The sequence below is a fragment of the Aplidium turbinatum genome, chromosome 7, assembly GCF_918807975.1.
Source record: "Aplidium turbinatum chromosome 7, kaAplTurb1.1, whole genome shotgun sequence".
Classification (NCBI taxonomy): Eukaryota; Metazoa; Chordata; class Ascidiacea; order Aplousobranchia; family Polyclinidae; genus Aplidium; species Aplidium turbinatum.
The window spans coordinates 8,258,719-8,280,524 of NC_137478.1; the positions used below are offsets into that span (position 1 = coordinate 8,258,719).

Sequence of the window (21,806 nt, forward strand, 5' to 3'; positions counted from 1 at the left end):
ACTTCATGGGCGCACCTTTTGGCATTGTTTGCTTACAGTGATTCTTTCACTCAAACAAAACGTTTTGTTTCAGCAGTTTTGCGTTGTTCGATTCTTAAGTTGTGAAGGAGACTCAATTTCTCCAATATTTATCATTTGTGTTTTTTTTTTTACTCTCAGCAGAGGATAAAACTAGGCCAAGACTACCCAGTACCCAGGTGGCGGGAATGTGTAGTTTTGCATCGTTTTTGCATTGCTGGACGTTTGAGGGACCCGTGTGGCTTGGTTATTTTTGGTGGGCTGGTTCTGTCAGTTTGTGATTTGGTTTCCGCCTTTCGTTGTGGTGGACTCACCAGGCTTGAACAATGTCGTGGCGGATTGGGTGGGCTCGGGGTGGGGGCGGTGGGACTGCAAATCCTCACTGAACTAATCAATAAGTGGTCTTGTTGCGCTTGGGATGGCGGCCTCATTGTGGGGGGAAGTGTCCTTCCCAGCTGTCGGCACGGGGCTGGGCGCTTACTGGTGCGGCGGGCTGTTGCGATTCGCTGGCCATAATGGTGTGGCTTCCACACTAGCCATTTAGACCATCCAATCAACTATATATATGTTTCTCGGCAGCCGTTTTGTAGCAAGAATTGACATCGACAAGAATTGAAATGGCTAGTGTGGAAGCTGCACCGTTGTGGTTGGTGGGTCACGGCAGCTCGCTGTGCTGGTGAGTGCTCAGCCTTGTGCTGGTGGCCGGGGGGGACGCTCCTTTCTTCGCAATGAGGTTGTCATCTTGGGCGCAACGGGACCATTTTGATTGTTTTTTTGAGGATTTGTGGCCCCATTGCTTTCTTTTTGGGCCTACTTATTCTGCTGTGACATTGTTTGGGCTTGGTGATTTTGTTGCGGCTAAGGGTGCAAGTTGAATTGCCGACTGGTGGAGCCGGCTTGCTGGGGGCAGCCGAGTTGCACAGGTTTTTTGAGCGTTTGACGGGGTGGGAGCGATGCAGAATTGTGCATTTTTGCTACCTGGGTAGTCTTGGCCTGGCAAAAGCTTTTCAACCAAACGACAAGCGCCCTTAGGTTGCACATTACTTGTCGAGTAGTTTTTGTACGACTACACAAATCACTTGGTTGACATTTTACATCTTATTATCAATTATGATAGCCTTATTTGGAGAGTTTGCGCAAACATTTTATAAATTTTTCAGAAATCCCAATTATGATGTAATGATTCTTCCTTTATACCCCAATCCTCAATTACGGTGGCCTTTCATTACTAAAACCTACTATTATGACCAGGGGCGCCGGAACGATTTTTGACTGGGGGGGGGCAAGATTACGAAAAAAGGGCACTTTTGTTTAGTAAAAGGCCAATTTTTTTTCAAGTTTTAAGATAAGATATAGCGATAATGCTAAACAGCTCACTATGTATTGAGTAATGATAGCCTACAAGTGTCCGGTATACAAAAAAGGGCATCACGCTATGTTATAATGATGTAACCTACTGCCAAGCCTTAAAGCAGCCGGCGGCCATGGCCGCTAAGTAGTGCTTGAATGACCGTCAGTGCTACCTCTTCAATCGGCCAAGTTTGGCCACCGGTCTCTTCTAGCCAATTATTTAATTTTGCAGTACAATGATCGTGGATTAACTGTCGAAAATATGTAGCATCAAAGAGTGACGCAAAATTAGGTTAACGCGTCATAATCGCCATTGTTGCATTGTGTGGAATATTTGTTATTCTTCTCTCGTGTTGTCGCTATATGTCACGCCTGTCAGGGCATCCGCTGGTTAGCCACTGCCTGGTGTCGTCATCAATGGAAACTAGGCCTTCCATACCATGAAGTGGTCTGTATAGCCAGCAATCCTTGATAATGTGGGCTGCCGTCTGCATTTCACCACACTTATTGATGGAATATATCCATCTGCGATCACCAGCGCTGTAAGTCTTGTTTGTAATTCCCGACGTTTATTTTAACAAAGTCTTAATCCGAAGTGCTAATTTACATCGGCTGGCAATATTGTCGTTTTTATGTCGATTCGATGTTGTCGGACATTGAATCGTTGTTAAAAAGGAGAACTAGGTTAGTTGACATCTGGGGAAAAAACATTTTTTGTTCATATTTTGCAAAAATTATGCTTCTTTTAGTACCGGTAATGTCCTTCACATCATTGAAATACTTATTTTATTACCTTGCCGTCATCGTCAACACATGTCGAACGTTGTTTTTCGTTGCTAAAAAGAATTCTAGGGGAGTGGCGAACTTCTTTAAAATCAGCCACATTGGAGACACTTGTGCAAGTGTCGTTAGATGGTCCCGCAGTACTGGATTACAATCCCCCGATAAAGCAGTTAATGCGTGGTGCAACGATTCTATTGTAGGACGTCGCCCAGGCCCAGACTTCAACAGCGCTAAGTGATCATTTTAGCATTGTTGCAAGTTTAAATCTATTTACTTGTGCTATCGTTATTTTGTATTTTGGCCTCCAAGCACGCAGATTTGGCCGCCGAGAAGGAGCTCCCGGTAGGCCAAGATGGCTGCCAAAAAAACGAGTTTTAAGGCCTCTTACCTTTGTTGCAAAATTTTGTGCCGTAAATATTATTTTGAGAAAAAAATGAAAGAATATAATTTAGCTAAAAGCGAATAGCAGAAATTGTTATATTGCAAAATGTGCAGTAACTTACATGACTTTAAAAGGGCACCATTGCCCCCCCTGCCCCTCCATCTGCAGAAAAATTGGGGGCAGGGGGGGCATCCGCCCCCCCCCCCCCCCCCCCCCCCGCTTCCGGCGCCCCTGATTATGACACAACAATGTGGTTGAGATTGGATTCTTGAATCTTTAATAAATTATGCCAATCCAAAGTTTTTTTTAATAGTTTTATGCAAATAAGGTAAAACTTAGCATTTGATATATTTCCTTGCAAATACCAAAATTGCTTCTTTTTGTAACACCAAAGTATCGGCCAAAATATCGGTATCAGTATCGGTATCGGCCTAAAAAAGTGATATCGGGATCGGTATCGGCCAAAATATTGGTATCGGTACATCTCTAGTTGAAAAGCTTTTGCCAGGCCAAGACTACCCAAGTAGCAAAAATGCACAATTCTGCATCGCTCCCACCCCGCCAAACGCTCAAAACCCATGCAACTCGGCTGCCCCCAGCAAGCCGGCTCCACCAGTCGGCGAATTAACTTCCACCCTTAGCCGCAACAAACTCACCAAGCCCAAACAATGTCACGGCAGAATAAGTAGGCCCAAAAAGAAAGCAATGGGACCACGAATCCTCACCAAACCAATCAAAATGGTCCCGTTGCGCCCAAGATGACAACCTCATTGCGAAGAAAGGAGCGTCCCCCCCGGCCACCAGCACAAGGCTGAGCACTCACCAGCACAGCGAGCTGCCGTGACCCACCAACCACAACGGTGCAGCTTCCACACTAGCCATTTCAATTCTTGTCGATGTCAATTCTTGCTACAAAACGGCTGCCGAGAAACATATATATAGTTGATTGGATGGTCTAAATGGCTAGCGTGGAAGCTACACCGTTATGGCCAGCAAATCGCAACAGCCCGCCGCACCAGTGAGCGCCCAGCCCCATGCCGACAGCAGGGAAGGACACTCCCCCCTTACAATGAGGCCCCATCCCAGGTGCAACAAGACCACTTATTGATTAGTTCAGTGAAGATTCGCAGTCCCACCGCCCCCACGCCGAGCCCACCCACTCCGCCACGACTTTGTTCAAGCCTGGTGAGTCCACCACAACGAAAGGCGAAAACCAAATCATAAACTGACAGAACCAGCCCACCAAAAACAACCAAGCCACACGGGTCCCTCAAACGTCCAGCAACGCAAAAACAATGCAAAACTACAAATTCCCGCCACCTGGGTAGTCTTGGCCTGGTTTTATCCTCTGTTGAGAGAAAAAAGAAACACAAATGATAAATATTGGAGAAATTGAGCCTCCTTCACAACTTAAGAATCGAACAACGCAAAACTGCTGAAACAAAACGTTTTGTTTAAGTGAAAGAATCACTGTAAGCAAACAATGCCAAAAGGTGCGCGGCACTGCGCGCATGAAGTCATGGGAGTGTGAGGTATCAAAAATTTGAAAAGGTTGTTATTTTTCTACTTCAATGTGACGTTAGTTACCACTTTAAAAAAATCTATATATTTGCTTCTGCAAAAAATCCGCAGCAAACGCCTTTTTTTACGTGTTTAGTATCGGCCACAGTATCGGCCAAATTTTGCCGATACCGATACTTAAAAAATGGCCGATATCACCGATACCGATGCCGATACCGATATATCGGTACATCTCTAATTGAGAGCTTATTTTGTCTCATCCAAATATCGACAAATTTCATTTCTTCATTTACTCTTTTTTGAAGGCAAATTAAGTCTTTATCTGTCATATGTAAATTGGTGTCATCAGCAAATAATGTTGTAAAATTTGTTGCATTTGGTAAGTCATTCACATATAATAGAAAGAGTAATGGCCCTAAAACAGAACCTTGAGGGACGCCACATTTTACTTGTTCAAAGTCAGATGTATTTCCCAGGGCTGGGAAGCCGGAGCTGGAGCGTTGGAGCCAAGCATTTTCTCCGGAGCTGGAGCCTTTTTAAACATTTCTTGTGGAGCCGGAGCTGGAGCTAGTGGATGAATGCTTGATAGCACTGGAGCCGGAGCCTATGCTTTTTTGCAGTGGCTCCCCTGCCCTGGTATTTCCAAGTATTTTAGTACATTGTTGTCTATTAGATATGATAAGTAGAAATTTAAAAGATTCAGAACTTTACCTCAAAGGCCATAATTGTAAAGTTTACTTAGTAAGATTTTATGATCCACAGTATCAAAGGCTTTGCTTAAATCCAGAAAAATTGAGCATGTAAATTCCTTTTGATTCATGGCAGATAACAGTTCATCATATATTCTTGTTGTGTCTAGTGAAGTGGAGTCATTACTTTTAAAGCCATGCTGGCATGTAGACAAAATGTTATTTTTGTTGAGAAATTTATTAATTCTTTAATATAGAATTTTTTCAAAGCTTTTAGAGAATGTCGACAATAAAGAAATTGGTTGAAAATCAGTTAAGGCTTTGGGATGAGGGTGTTTTGGTACTGGAGTGATTTGTGATAGTTTTAGACAATCTGGATAAACTTCTTGAGCAATGCATTTGTTGAATAGTTTGACCAGGACAGGAGTAATGACACATTTAGCTAATTTCACAGTTTTAGTGGAAACACCATCCAAACCAGGAGCTGTTTTTGTTTTCATGCCATTGATACAATCAGAGATTTCGCTTTCATTAATATCTTCAAAAGCAAATGATTTTAATTGACTTTTTATATCACTACGTGGATGTACTGATGGTATTTTAGCTGCCATTTTTGTTCTTATTTCAGTGAAATGTTTGTTGATTAAATTTGCAAAATTCATAGAATCAGTTTCATAAGTTGTGTCATCAATGATTATATGTTGAGGTAAATTATTTTTTGAGGAAGAGTTTTTGTATGTAGTTAGATCATTAATCACTTTTCACATTTTTCCGGAATCATTTTTGTTAACGTTAAACAGATTGTAGTAATATTGTTTTTTTGCAATTCTTTTTAAGTGTGACAGTTTATTAGAGTATGCTTTGTAGGAAAGAATCTGTTTAGAATCATCATGCCTGTAACACAATCTGAAAAGTTTATTTTTTGTTTTGATTGATTTGTAAATGCCTTTAGTTATCCAGGGTTTAAGTGTTAGTTTTTTTTCACGCCTAGATAATTGTCTTAGAGGTGCATGTTTGTTGATCATAAGTTGTAGATGAGAAATAAATTGGTAAAAGTTACTGTTTACATCAACATCAGTTAACGCTATGTTGTTTTCAATATTTTGCATACCATCTTGCAATTCTAGCAAAAAATCTTCAAGAATAAAATTTTTCCATGACCTTTTGTATTGAGTATGTACATTAGAGAAGCGTACAGAAGAATTCTTTACGATTGCAAAAACAGGTAAATGGTCAGATATGTCATATTTACAAATTCCACTAGAAATGTTTTGTTTGCAGTTGTTTGAGTATATATGGTCAAGAAGAGAAGGAGTGTTGTTAACAAGAAATCTGGTTGCATTTTGGATGAGACAATTACACCCAAGTGAATTCAGTGACTCTTTATAGATTGTTATATTGTTATTTTTTAGAAGAAGATTGATGTTCATGTCACCACAAATTAAGTAAACACTCAAACACTTTAACACTCAAACACAAACACTCAATCAAACACTTTGTCGTTTTCATTGTTTCATCGAATATTTGCCCCCCACCCCAATTTTTTTTCTGGTTTCGCCACTGGTTTGCACAATACCACACCACAATGTATGGAAATTCACCACGAAGCAATTTTGCCACACCATTTTTGCGACCTAACATCACAGCCGCGCCATCACATACAACACCAATCAAACAAGAAGATAAAAATGTTGTGAACATGCCGTATGATTTTAGGCAGCTTTTCAGCAAACCAAAGATGCCATTCGCTGTTAGACTAGCGAGCTCTACAAGATCTACAAATACATTCACAGGTTCGCTTTCGTCAAGACTGGTACGAAGATAGAAGATATATTATCAGAGTGGATACGCGATTAACGTGGTCGACTCATCAAGAATTATAGATATACTTTTACTGAACAGGGCAATGCACAATAAGAGTATAAAATATGCGAGCTTCCGGAACGCCATTCCGAACAAGTCAACTATTTGATCGAGCTTCCGGAGCGGCTCTCCGGACTGTTCCGGCTGAAATCCAGCCCTTGTTATTTTGTTTTCTTTCGCCACCAGTTTGGCATCGAATCCTATCACAGCAGTGCTCTGTAAGTGTTGTTCAACCACAGCTCAACCGTTCTTTGACAACGGAGTACACCGTCATGATAGGATTCATAGCTCTGACGAAATCAATCAATTTGTTGAGGTAACTCTTTGATTGCTGTTGCATTTGTAGCTAACAAGTTTATTTTTGACGATCCAGTAGATATTGTCACAAGCAAAGTGTAAAATAATCAGCAGAATTTTCTTTCAGTTTTGAATAAACTCGCACCATTCAGCATAATGGTGTGAGTTTTTAAGGTTTACGTCAGCTCCAGAGATCAGTAAGCACAACAAGACCTTTTACTGATTGGTTCAGTGAGGATTCGTGGTCCCGTTGCTCTCATTTTTAGTGAATAGATTCGTTTTCAATTCATTTTTATAAAACATTATGTAATGAAGTAATATGTGATAAGGTTGGAAGACATTAGTCGGCAGCAGTGGCCGAGTGGTTAGCGCGTTGGGCTCGCAGTCGAGAGCCTGCATGTTCGACTCCAGCCACCCGCACTTGCTGTTGTTTCTCTGGGCAAGAAACTTTACGATAATTGCCTCTACCCAGTGATCGATTTCGAGTAATAGGTAGTACCAAATTTAAGTCATAAGTAGAGTAGACAACCGGAAGCAGACATTGCCGTCGGCTGCAGCGTGGGTCAGGTGTACGTCGGAAGGCGTACGCCGTACACCGATGCATAGCGCTCAAGTCCGCTTTCCCGCAATGCAGGATAAACAAACAAACATTACGTAATGTATTTTCAATACAAATTGAAGTTTAAAATTTATTCTTTTATTCATAGTCGTAATCTGCCATGACATGATTTAAGCTTGATGAGTTTATTACAACAAAAGGTGGAAATTAAATCACAAACTGATAGAACCAGCTTACTAAAAACAACCAAGTTACATGGATTTTTTGAACGTGTAGCAACATAAAAACGATGCAAAATTTTACATTTTTATTACTTGGGTAGTCTTGGCCTGGCAAAAGCTTCTCAACCAAACAACAAAACCCTTAGGTTGCACATTACTTGTCGAACAGTTTTTGTACGACTACACAAATGACTTGGTTTACATCTTATTATCAATTATGATGGCCTATTTGGAGAGTTTGCACAAACCCTTTATTAATTTTTCAGAAACCCCAATTATGATGTAATGTTTCTTCTCTTATACCCAGTCCTCAATCATGGTGGCCTTTCATTACTAAAACCTATTATTATGACACAACAATGCGGTTGAGATTGGATTCAACCATTTGATATAATTCCTTGTAAATACCAAAATTGCTCTTTTTGTAACACTAAAGTATCGGTATCGGCCTATAAAGTGATATCGGTATCGGCCAAAATATTGGTATTGGTGAGTCCGATTCGATGAGTTCCTTACCTCTAAGCCCTAACCCCAACCCCTAACCCTAAAACGGCAATGATAATTAGGCTACGGTACCCGATAATTTTTTAAAAAAAATTGAAAAAGTCCCACGTTAAGGTATCGGACTCACCGAAATGGACCATTCCGGGTATTGGTACATCTCTAGTTAAACTCTATTATAAGCTAATTCCTTTGAAAAAACACATGCCGCTGTGAAAGTTTAGAATTCTGCAAAAAAGGTTTTCTCCAAACTGGGATTTCTCTAAATTGGCTTCTCCGAATAGTAGCAGACCGAGTGTTTACTTATAACCAGAGGTTGTTCAGTCACTAGTTGTAATTGTGAAGGCCATTTTTACCTACTTTTTCATGTTAAATTGATTTTGTGTTGTACATGTGAGGTTATTTTAAATTGTTTGTGAAAATTTTGACTTCACATCTTTTATAGGCAATTAATTAAACTTCATAAAATGACTTGGATTGGCAACAAAGTGTATCAGCTATTGGAATATGGAATTAAAAATAACAATGAATTTTTACCCAACACCACATTTGCCAGCAAACTTTCTGAGGAATGCCAAGAGTTGTTCAGTCAAGATTATGTATGTACAGCGATTGACAACTCCAAAGGAGCTCTTTGCAGCACTTATCCATTTCAAATCATTCTTCTATTACATGAAAAACAAAACGATGTGCTTGGGGAAGATTGTGACAAAGAATTGTTCAAGAAAAAGGTTTTACAGTCAAGTGGTCGCTTTGCTAGAACTAGAGGGAGATTTCCTGTCCCAGTTCTATTATTTAGAAACAAAGCTGTTTGTCGATCTTCTACACTTGCTCGTTCCCCAGAGATATACTCAAGATCAGGATATGATTACTTTGTAAGAGGAGAAACATCTGTGAAGCGAGATAATGACCTCACCAAACACAATGCACATTCTCACGCATCTTTAAATACATTACAAACTAATTGCTCTGACAAAGACCTGGTTTGTTACAGTAATAGCACTGTGTCTCTTCCCCAATCAAGATTATACAAAAATGAAACGTTAAAGACTAAACTCATGTATAAAACTCAACAAACTGCAAATAATTCAGAGAAGAATAAAGAGTGGCTGTTGGATAGAGTGAGAAAGGCAGATGTTGAACTTTTGAAGATTTTGAAAGTTAATGTGATTTTTGATTTAATGGTTGAGAACAAAAAAGTAAAGTTCGGTGTGAATGTTACCTCTTCTGAAAAAGTAGATTCTAAAAATAGGTATCAAGATTTCAAATTAGTTGGTATCCCTTATCCTGGGTGTGAGTTTTTTGTGGACTACATGCAAAATAACTACACGGGTACGGGGCTTCAGTTTAATTGGAATCAAACATTTGTTGATGCTGAGTTGCAAGTTTGTAGTGACACTTTCCAAGTTAATGGTGTGAATTGGAATGATTATATGAAATGGGACTTGGTAAAGATCACTAAAAACTACCTCAAATTACTGCTGCAGTCTTTGGTTGGGAAGAATTTTTCAGGACTTCTTCTACATTGCATTTCAGGGTGGGATCGTACCCCACTGTTCATTTCAATTCTGAGACTTTCTCTGTGGGCGGATGGTGTCATACATCAATCTTTAAGTGCTAACGAGATTGTTTATTTGACTCTGGCTTATGACTGGCTTTTATTTGGTCACCAATTCTATGACCGAGTTTATAAAAGTGAAGAAATTCTGCACTTTTGCTTTGAATTTTTGAAAGATATCACTTCTCCTGAATATTCTGTGTTGTCAAGCATGACCATCTCGGAACCTTTGAGCTCTGTTTTACCAACACCAGAAGAAAAAATGTGTAAAATGCACAATCTTGCAGGCCATTCTGAAACATGCAGCAGTGCAAAAACAAGTCATGATAGTGACCAGTTCTCGATTTTGACTGATAATTTCAAAATTCAAATTCCCTATCAAAAAGATGACATTACTGAAAAATTAAATGCCTGGCAAAACGGCTACTTGAATGAATCTGATGGATTGCAATTCAATCTGGACTCTTGTAAATCACGTTCTTTGGGTAGAAATGTTAATGGTGTAGTTGACGATCGTCATCAAGACTATATCAAACAAAGTATTTCAGCCACCTCAAAACCAGCTACTTTACCTTTGACATCTGATATGAATTTATCAAGCGATAAAATATCATCTGGTGTCAGCCATATGAATAGCAACAACAGTTTTTCCAAAAAACAAGATGAAACTGCTGCTTCCTCAACTTTTCAGGGAAGAAAATTTAGTGACATGACATTGATTGATGAGGCTATGCCCAGCTTGGAAACAAATACAAGGTCATTGGCTATGAGCAAAAGTGAGCCTATCACCATCGTCTCTGATCATAGGCTGGTAAAGGAGACTTGCGAAGACCGCACCAATAGTTTTTCAACGACTGATGATGAGTCAAGTGCGAGTTGGCAGGTGGTGCCACCTTTAGGCCAAGACGAGGAATTGTTGGTTTCAGATGCAAATTACAATTATTTTAAACAGAATGCAAAGCATGAATCCAAACCCACACCACTTTCTCAAAACACCAATGTTCCAAGACGCCAAACAACAGAAACTGAACTGGAGGTTAAATTGCAAAGGAGGAAAGATAGACTTGAATCCGCTCGTAATATCATGTTGCCAATATATTCTGCTGTTGTTCAAAAACAACGTAAAAAGCAGTCATCAACTGGTCTCTCTGGTGTACTTGGTACATTAGTTCATTTTGTGAAAGGAACTTAGGTGCCTTCATTTAATTCTCAAGTTACTAATGGCTTTCCCGTGCAATATTCTGCCATTGACTTTGTTATTTATGACGTTGTCTTCATAAGTGTTGGTCAAAAACAGATTGAATGAGGCTTAAATACATGAAATCATTTCGATGTTTTTGTGCACCATAGGAAAACAGACGTATAAAAGAATACATAAAACATTTGGTTTTGCTTAGAGCTTCCCAAAAAAGCCTTAAGTAATAAATATCTACCAATGTCAAAATGCTTTATTTCTAAAACTTGTCTTTTCTCAAATATGTAACTAAGCATAAACCATTTAGTTTTTATATTTTGTGATTATTTTTTGTTGATTGCTATCGTGGTTTGTCCTAGTTGTTAGTGGAAACTTGCAGATACTAAACCAGAAAATGAATTTGTGTTTGTATGTTCACTTCAGTCGTACTATTGCACAGTGTTTAAAGTTTTGTTTGCAAACTGTGACTGCTTGCCTTTAAAACGTTGAGGTTGCTTTTAACCTTAGAAGACCTAAAACTTGTAAGCTCAGAAATTAGCAAATGCTCTGCTTTCTTCGATGTATTGGTAACAGTAAGTGTCAGAGAAAACCAGTTTCTTACTGCAATATAACTATAGCATGAGTTTTAAAAATGGTTTTCATGATTGGTCAATGGTCCTGTTTTGAATGGTAGTTTAAACCAGCGGTTTTCAAACTTTTTAAATCACGGACCTGTATTTTTCACACAAAATAGTTAGGGATCCCAAGTGTTTTGTTTCAATTACAAATCATTAATTTTACAATGAATTAAACATGATAGTTTATTATAGTTTCATAATCCTTTTGTGGACTTTCGGAGACCCCACTTTTAAAACCTCTGGTTTAAACCATTTCAACAGTTTACCATTAATGCATATTAACTGCCGTATGTGGAACATGCTAAGAGGCAATCTGTGGGAAAATTTATATCCAGTGGGGCAAAAATGATCACTCTATATAAATGTTTGTTTTTCCATCTAACATGATGGAAAAAGGTGATGCCTACCAAATTTTAGAACTATAGCATTTATAGTTTTTAAAAAATAAAAGTGATTGTTTTTTTTGCCCCACCCGATGAATTATGTTATCAAAACAATGGAACATCAACTGTGTTTTAAGCATGGTACCGTCACATTGCAGTCATACTTATGCATCTTGTACAATGTACAGTTTTCCCCTTGTGTTTCTAATATTTTGTTGTCTTACTGTAGGATGCAATATGCTTTATTATATCAGCTGTTATTGGCCATAGTTTTGCCCATTCACTGTGTGTGTTTTTCTCGATCTGGTAATACAGTACTGTGTCTGGCAATTTTATTCAAGTTTTTTGGCTTTACTTTTATAAGCAGTGTTTTTTTTTTACTTTTTGTTTATTGAAGCTAATGTTATGCAACTTGTGCTATGCTTCTATCTTAAGTTGTGCTTTTGGAATAATAGGTTTCTAACCGGGCTGTTGCGGTTTTTATATAAATCTTTGTTATAATTAATTATAAGTCCCTTAAATTTTAGCACCCAATTTCCTTCAACTTTGTAACTCGTGAACTGCCCGGAATAGAAACTTCATTTTCAGCTATCAAGAGTCTGAATTATAACATTTCTTTCTACTCTGAAAAGTGTGGCATATCACTATCAGCTCGATTGTGTGGTGTCTAATATCTTTAAACTACGTTCAAAAGCTGTTGGCGTTACAGCAAAGCTTACATAACTTTTAATACCATGTTTCTTATATATTATAATAACATAACAGTTGCAAAAGCTTGAAAACTATTTCAGTTAGCATTACTGGTTTTTAAGTTGGGACTTTAGTATTGTGTGATCACAGAACATAGCCAACAGCCTATTTGTTTTTAAATTGTCTAAAAAACGAAACGGCCTATTGTCAGGGTCATTACTGCCAGTCGGTTACTTTGATTGCTTGCAAACGAAATGTAAAACTGTGCTCGTCTTGTATATTTTGTGTTTAAAATTTTTGTCGCAAATGCTTCCAGTAAGCTAAGGCTGTTTCAGCTAGGCTTATCTCTCGGGCATATAAATGTTTGTTTGAGTTAGATTTTGGGAGTTACCCCGGATCAGAGGCTGGCAGCTACCGGGTCGTACAAAAATCCCTTTATGGGCATTTTGCACAAAACTGCATGAATTGTCGTGTAATCACACTTGTTGTTTATGTTTAAATAATATTGTTCACTCTGTTTTCGCATTTGTTGCTTGTTTTCTCACACTTCGCTGACCAGTCCGTGAATGCTGATCAGCAACGTACGACGTCAATTTTTCAACACGTCCGCACTTGATTCTGTTGGCATTCTTTTAAACTTTGTTTTGATCAAAATTTTTATTTATCTGCTTGTGATGAACAGAAGAATCCATCCCAAGAACAGAAGAATCCATCCCAGTTCTGTTTCGTGTTCTCTCGAAAATCGCTTTCAAATTGGCTCAGCCGCTCAGTTGGTACGCTTTGGTAACCTCAGATGGCACTCATGGCTAGGCCAAAAGTCGTTCACTGTTATCGATTTGGATATTTGTAGCCTACTGTTTGTTGTGAAATTGTATTCACGCATTTGCGTTGTTTTCATGCTTTTTATGGCAAAGAAAATAAATTTATTTCTCTAACTACTATTAACGTAGTTTTTGCGTCATCAAGACAATGCATTGTGACGGAAGCAAAGTTTCTTATGAACAATAGCATGGACGGTAATTGATGTGACCTAACTGTTTTTTACGTTGTTGAATTCAGCGGTTTTCCCCAGCCAACTAGCAGAATCACTCGTTTTATATTGATTCAACGTCTTCAGACGCAAAGTCAATGTAAAATGGACGGGTTTTTCAGCAGGGCACTCGGCCACACCAAGTATAGAATCAATGACGTAGTTTTTCAATTGTTTCTATGGAAATATGAAGAGGTTGGTTTTTATTGCATGTGAGGAAAGTAGTTCAACATGGTGTTTCCTTTTGAAAACTAAACTACTTGCATCACTCAGCGGAAATTTTGGCTTTTTATAACTATCATGGACACCAAAGTTGCAGTTCGCGTTTGGAATTGTAGGGATAGAAAACATGTTTTGATTGAGCAACATATAAAAAGCGGATGTATTGTTGCAAAACAGATAACCCACTGAACAAAATGTTGCAATGGCTTCTGATTTTAAATAAGTAGCCCATCATAGAATGATAACTATGATAAAAAAAAAATAGAATGATAAAAAAAAAAGAAGCTAACTATGTATTTTTTCGTGACAATTAAGAACCTAACTGAAAAAGTATAAACAAAAATGAAAAAGTTTTGAAAGCAAGTGTTTTGCTTTCGAAGCAGAATGGGCTGCATCGGACACCTCAAGGGTGTAAAGAAAAAGTGTCTGTAAAGAAAATATAGACCAGTGGCTTTCAAACTTTTTTGGACTTCGGCAGACTATAAAAAATAAATACGGAATGGATGGTCAATGGTCATGAATTTTTGTTTGGATGCAAAACAAAGCGTACATAAAGTGTGAAACTGTGCAGCCAATGAGAGAGTGCGATAGACCGTAGCCTTAAAAATGCACAGGAGGTCGTCGCGTCTGCACTCTCTCAAGCAGGGTTGAAAGTCGTTAGTCAAAAAGCAATGACTATTTCACTATTCGATAGTGCCCAAAAAAGCAATGACTTTCCGTTATCGATACTTAAAAAAAGCAATGAATAGCAATTACTAAAAATAATTTAAAAAAATAACGAGCAACCCGCAAACTCAAAAAACAAGCCCAAACTTGCCAGAAAACCGCAAGGTTGGCAACGCTGTTAACGACTCTCACTGGAAAATTCTAGAACATCACACAACTCAGGCGAAAGAGAAATTGAAACAAGAAAACTAATCGGGAAAAAATGATGGTTTGCGAAAATGAGAGAATTGAAAGTAGTTACTTTTATACTTGTGATGAAAGGAAAAGCGAGATGTTTAATTTTGCATCTAGTTTTCTTTTTTAAATTTTCTCTTTCGCCTTAGTTGTGTGGTGTTCTAGGCGTTACCACTCTCACTGGCATGGTTTTTCTGAACTGTGCTGTCGCAAAATTTTCCTTAATCCTTTAAAGTTCGTAAACCGGAAGAGGACTAGGTCGGATAATAATCCGACAACTAAATCTCGTAAATTCGTTTTGACGACGAAGTTAGTGAACAACAAAAAAATGATTCAGCAGTTCTCCTAAATATCGATTAGTGAAAAACGAATAACGATTTCGTTGCTTGCATAAAAAAGCAGTGAATAACGCGCATTCGATATTTATTTTTAAAAGGAATGGGTATAAGCATTCGATATTCAGAAAGCAACGAATAGGCTAACGCTATCGAATAGTGACAACTAGTCGTTACTTCCAACCCTGCTCTCAAGTAGCCTCCGGTGGCACATTGACTTTGTGCATCTTCAATATTTTTCACTTCTAGATCGAAACTGCTACGTTGAACAAACTATAGGCTACATGGCAGGAAGTACTTAAAATTACAGTAGAATTCGCCTGTAACGGCCCCTCTAGGGAATCGCAAAAACTGACGTTATAGACGAACTACCGCAAACTATTCCAAATGTATAATCCAGTCAGGTTTACTGTGGAACTGACAAAAGTCACGCAGAAAATACGGTAAACAAAGAAATTGCTTATAAAAAAAAATCCCATAGCGAAAGGTAGCCTACAGGAAATTTGCGCAATGCAGCTCGTTACATGCAGTAGTAGAGAAGTTCATTGTTTATTAGCAAAAAAGGCATTGATCTTCAGCTGTTTCGGTTTTGACACAGTTGTTTAAAGGTCAACTGTAGAGCTGCTTTTTACACGTGATACCTGATTTTCGGTTTTGACACAGTTGTTTGAAGGTCAGCTATAGAGCTGCTTTTTACACGTGTTACGTGATTTTCGGTATTGACACAGTTGTTTAAAGGTCAGCTGTAGAGCTGCTTTTTACCAGGGCCTCTGAGAGAAATTTTCACTAGGGGTACGAAGAGTCATTCCGGACCCCCTTTGTCTTGAGCAAAAAGTGTGATGTTTGCTTAAGCGTATTGCACACCACACAACATTTTATTGCAGAATTGGACATCTGTGCGCAATAATAGTATCAGGCTGCAATAAAACTATTATTTTGTGTTGTGCATATCATGTGATCTGACCCTCGCCAAATTCTGTATCCTGCATTGAATTCGTGTGTCAGTTGACTTGTTGATGGTGCTGTACTGCTGTTGAGAGGTGTCGCTTGTTGTACATCTTTAACGTAAAGTTTTTAAATTCATTTTTTTATTTCTCTTAGATGTAGCTTATAATTATTTATGAAGAGGACACTATGTGATGTCGAAAACGTTGGATGTAGGCTAGTAGTTTTTTCATGTTTTTTTTTTGTGTGTTCAATGTTAAATCCGTTAACGTTACTGAGTGTTATATGTATCTGGTACAAGCCAAGCTCTCTATAAGGCTCAAACATAACATCTTGTTAAAACATAATCAAGTTAATCATCTGACCAATCCTAACCTTTTTTCATTAACTTTTGCATTCACCACATGCCCAGGCCCAGCACTAGCAGATGTGAACGAGAGAAGTCACTTCTTTTGACTCTGGCTTCGGTCCTGCTCCGAAAGTATTCTCCGGCTCCTGCTCTAACTCCGAAATTCGTTTTGAAGTGAAATAAGCGTGAAACTACCTTTGTCAAATCGATTTTAAAAAACAAAAGCACCCGGGCATTTTGCCTGGGTTTTTCTCAAACCTGCTTTTGCTACACTATGCCCCTCCCCCCCAGGACAAGAGAATAACTAATTTTTGTGATTTAATTTAGGGTGCTTTTAACAGAACATTTTTGCATGTAAAGCAATAAATTACCACTTTGGCCTCCTAATTTGCTCGCAAAACACTCGATGACTTTTTTTGCCCCTTTTGCTAGATTACGGGCCCCCCAGGACTAAAGAAGTAAGAAGTAACTTTTAGTAAAGAAGTAACTTTTAGAAAGAAGTAACTTTTATGCTTGAAATCAATCGTTTAGGATGGTTTTAACTAAACATTTTTGCGCGTAAACTATAAAACCACAATTTTGGGCCCCCCAACAAACACAGGCCTGGGCCCTCAAGGGTACGCCGTATCCTCCGTACCCCCTCTCATAGGCCCTGCTTTTTACACGTGATAGTTTTTCACGCGGGGAAAAAAGTTAATTCAGTTAATTAAAGTTCCTGCTGCGAACGACGTAACAAAATAAAGGGAAAACATTTTGCAAGCAGCAGCGCTAACTGGATTAAAAGACTGACCGTTCGTGGTGAAGGTGATGGCTTAAAGTGACGTTATAAACGAACAAAAGACGTCTGGGGACCAATAAAGGGTGCTGTTACATGCGAATTGACGTTATAGGCGATGCTGTTGTAGCCGAACTACAATGTACATAAAAGATAGGAATTCTGCCGGGACCGAGCGAAATGTGACGTAATAGGCAAATTGACGTTATAAACGAAGCCGTTATAGGCGAATTCTACTGTATCTTTATTTTAATCAATGTGTGCCAATAAAATCATTTAGCTTTAATACAATCTGAAATGTGTGTCACGCGGCGCAAGTTCGACTCTCGGGGTGTGCGCTTGAGTAACGCATTCAGGACCGTTCTCCGTTCAGCTGCACCTGGTGAATGGAATAATTTCCCGGAAACAGCACTTCAACAATCGGAAACCTCACTCTGCCAATCTCGGTAACCGGCCCTGCGTCAAGAGCCACTACAAGTATGCGAAACTACCAGGAATAACCAATCAAGGCTTTATCAGTCCGAAGATAAAGATTCAAAACCAACTAACCACTTTTGTCAGAGACTTTTTGTACGCTAATAGTCTTGATCAACGCCAGTGCAGAAAATGCCGATTATCACAAGTGAGCTGTGGTAAATAATAATAGAATATAAATCGCCAGCCAAGCAATATCAAGACACCCTTAAAGCATGGCCATCCAAAAATTACCGCCCAGTTAGCTCTATTGTTACGCGCCCGGCTCAAGATCACGCGCGTTGGTTCAACTCTCTGGGTGCACGCTTGAGCAACGCATCTCAGGACTGCTGTCCGTTCAGCGGCACCTAGTGAATAATTCCCCGTCAACAACACTTCAACAATCGGAAAAAATTCACTCTGTCTATCTCGGAAATCGGCCCTGCAAACTCATGAATAGCCTCCACAACAGTGACGTTCGGTGGCTTAAATCATTGGGAAAGCAACTTGGAAATATGCTGCAGCAAGGTAGTAGGCACGAAGGGCGTAACCGTCGGGCGAAGCCCGAAGGCGTGTTGCCGAAGGCAACACTTCCAGCGCGGGGTCTGGGGGGCCTCCCCCAGAAAATTTTGAAAAACTCTTCCGATTTGGTGCGCTCTGAGAGCATTTCCAAAACAAAATCTTCGGACTTTCCCAGTCCGAGGATAAAGATTTAATCAATCAATCAAACTGGGACTAGTCTAGAATGTTGGCTGCGTTTTTAGACTGAGCACAAAAACTTATTGTCAATGTCATCTGTAAGCATTTAAGACATGCATTGGACTGGTGCACTAGTAAAGAGCAAATTTAGCCTATAAATAGACCGATCCATCGCCTAGCAACGCTCAGCCAATCAGAGCGAAGGAGAGCAAGCTATCTTTCCAAGCCCACTATCTAGCATTGCTTTTATGCAGTTTCCATCACATTTATGTTGTGATTTTTTAGAAGTAGAATTTTCTTCTGCGGTACTTGCAAGGTTTGACAGCAAATACCTATTTGAGATGTCTTCAAAAACTTAAAATCGTAAATCTGCTGCAAATAGTGCTTTCTAAGACACAGTTTAACTGGGTTGTTAGAGCCATGCAGTGTTATCAATGGTTTGAATAGTTGATCATATTTTTATAGAAGAAGTTATATAGCCTGGATGGTGCGCTGTGCTGCAACTGCTACGTTGTTTGTTTGATTTGTTACAATTCACTGGAGTGAAAAATTAATCTATAGGCCAAATCTTTTAAATGAAACCCACTTCTTAGCCTGCAAAGAGTCAAAAGTGGCTGATTTTCCAAAGACAATTTCAAACATTTTTCTTTGCATTCTTTGTATTTAATGGCACTTGTGTCATTTTACATCAAAAAATCAAACAGGGTTTTAAATTGCACGTGACTTAAACTAGTATAGGCCCAATATGCAAACAATTCACTAACAGGAGAATTTAAAATGGATCTTACACTAAAAAATGACCCTTCTTGCAATTGTAGCAAAAGAAGAGATTGTGATTCATATTGCATTTTTAGAGCACAAAGTTCTTCTTTCAAAGCTTGATTTTCAGTTATCAGCTTGCATGATTCTGCAATGAATAGCATAGCCTGTAAACTATGGTTGTTTAAATTCAATGGTTGCATAAGATAAAAAAAAAATGAACTGAAACATATAATACCAATGGTAGCCTAGTAGTCTACCGTAAGCTACCAATAGCCTAATTAATTCATACAAATCAAGAAATAAACCATAGCCCAACCCATTGCAAAATGACTAAATGAGATGTCATGGATAATTATAACCTACTAGGCTAATGTTTTGTGCTTTTGAAATACTTTTTTGCTTCTTTTGTAGCCTACATAGTACATAGTCATCTCATTCACTGTTCATTGCATCATTATTATGCAATGCAATAATGCATCATGTAAGCTGATAACTGAAAATCAAGCTTTGAAAGAAGAACTTTGTGCTCTAAAAATGCAACATGAATCGCATTTCGCAATCTCTTCTTTTGCTACAATTGCAAGAAGGGTCATTCATTAGTGCAAGATCCATTTTAAATTCTCCTGTTAGTAAATTGTTTGCATATTATACTGGTTTAAGTCACGTGCAATTTAAAACCCTGTTTGATTTTTTGATGCAAAATGCCACAAGTGCCATTAAATACAAAGAATGCAAAGAAAAATGTTTGAAATTATCTTTGGAAAATCAGCCACTTTTGACTCTTTGCAGGCTAAGAAGTGGGTTTCATTTAAAAAATTTGGCCTATAGATTAATTTTTCACTCCAGTGAATTGTAACAAATCAAACAAACAACGTAGCAGTTGCAGCACAGCACACCATCCAGGCTATATAACTTCTTCTATAAAAATATGATCAACTATTCAAACCATTGATAACACTGCATGGCTCTAACAACCCAGTTAAACTGTGTCTTAGAAAGCACTATTTGCAGCAGATTTACGATTTTAAGTTTTTTAAGACATCTCAAATAGGTATTTGCTGTCAAACCTTGCAAGTACCGCAGAAGAAAATTCTACTTCTAAAAAATCACAGCATAAATGTGATGGAAGCTGCATAAAAGCAATGCTAGATAGTGGGCTTGGAAAGATAGCTTGCTCTGATTGGCTGAGCGTTGCTAGGCGATGGATCGGTCTATTAAGCTAGTCCATTCTTGAAGAACACAAGTAAATTTGCTCTGAACTTGTGATGTCAGTCTATTGACCCAAAAGAATTTAAAAAAACACTTGTGCTGTTTCAGTAGCCTACTGGTTGGTTAATGTACCCTTTGGAATTGCATGTTTTATTGTAGAATCTATGTTTTTTTTGGTAAGAGAACCAGCTTTATTTTCAGCGTACTCAGTAGCCTATAGTTACAAGCGCGCAAATCACTCATGCGTAGAGGTTGTATTCCTTTCGTCTGAAACCAAAAGCAGCCGCTATGAGATACGCATGACGTCACTGGGAAAGCACAACTAACCGTACCATAACCATAACACATCTGATTGGCTAAGCAGCTAGTGACGTTTTGCAAAACGATTGATGATTGGATAAAACGAAGGCGTTTTTTGACATTTTTGAACCTGGGAAAGCAACTTTGAAAGTTGATTTCCCTGGAGCTTCAGTGATGGTTTCTGACAAAAGCGTTTGCGTTAATTGGCATTTATAGGCAAAACATGCGGTTTGGTGAGGACTTAGACTACTCACAAGCGTTACGAGTAATTCTAGTCACGAACACAGTAATTTTCAAGTTAAAATAGACTTGATAAAAATAATAAGAAGTTAAACCTAAAATTCAGTCATTATATTTTGCATAGTTTTCGCTCAGGTAAGCACTGCTTTCCTTGCTTTCCCTCACCGATCGTCACTGCTCCACAAGTATGCGCAACTATCATGAATAACCAACCTACCAAGGCTTTGTCAGTCCGAGGATAAAGTTTCAAAACTAAACCAACTACCAATGTCCGTTGCATTGTGTCTCGGCTGTCAGGAGCTATTCATGCTCAATTTGAACAGTTGCTTTCAGACTGCCAATTTCAATCTGGTGACATAACGCAGTACCGTAATGCGAAAATTTTTACCACGCAGTTAAATATTGGGAATGATCAAGGGATTTACGCAATTAATCGCTTCAGTAGATATGCTTGAGCGTTCATTAAACGAAAACTTTAAATTGTTATTTCGTGCATGCCTGAACTATTGCAACTGGTTGAATATAGAGTTCAGTGAGCGATAACTGAGCTGATCAAAAAACGCTGTCCGGCTAATTCTGATCACTTACAAACTCAACGTAAGAAGGTCATTGACTAAGTTTCAAGTTAAAGGTAGATTAGACACATTTTTTAATCAGTTTTGGCAGATACTTTACGTTAAAAATAACGTCTCTACACAATGGCGCGGGAACTATTTTTCTCTAGGGGGGGAGGCTGAAGCTGCCGTAGTGTTGTCAGCTTCTGGGGGGCGAAGCCCCCCAGACCCCCCTTATGTGGGAGGGTTAATAACAAGTGAAGAACGGCAACAACAAAGCTGCTGTTTAGGAAATTAAAACGCAAACGAACAAATTGAAAAGTGATATGAAACCGACGGTTTATGGAAATGAGCTTTCACACGCTTCCGAAGATTGATTTTCGCTCAGGTGTTTTCTCTATGAACT

The 21,806-nt window shown here is 38.8% G+C and overlaps 1 protein-coding gene across 1 annotated transcript; it reads left to right on the forward strand.

Annotated features, from left to right (window-relative positions):
- Positions 1-8,651: 8,651 nt before the first annotated feature.
- On the forward strand, positions 8,652-11,109 carry LOC145773717 (uncharacterized). Its single transcript, XM_082584851.1, has one exon. It carries the CDS (start codon positions 8,652-8,654, stop codon positions 10,932-10,934), a length of 2,283 nt encoding a protein of 760 aa, XP_082440977.1. The 3' UTR covers positions 10,935-11,109.
- The last annotated feature ends 10,697 nt before the right edge of the window (positions 11,110-21,806 follow it).

Excerpts from the sequence above, each read along its gene's own strand:
- LOC145773717 (XM_082584851.1), top strand. The coding sequence starts at position 8,652 with ATGACTTGGATTGGCAACAAAGTGTATCAGCTATTGGAATATGGAATT.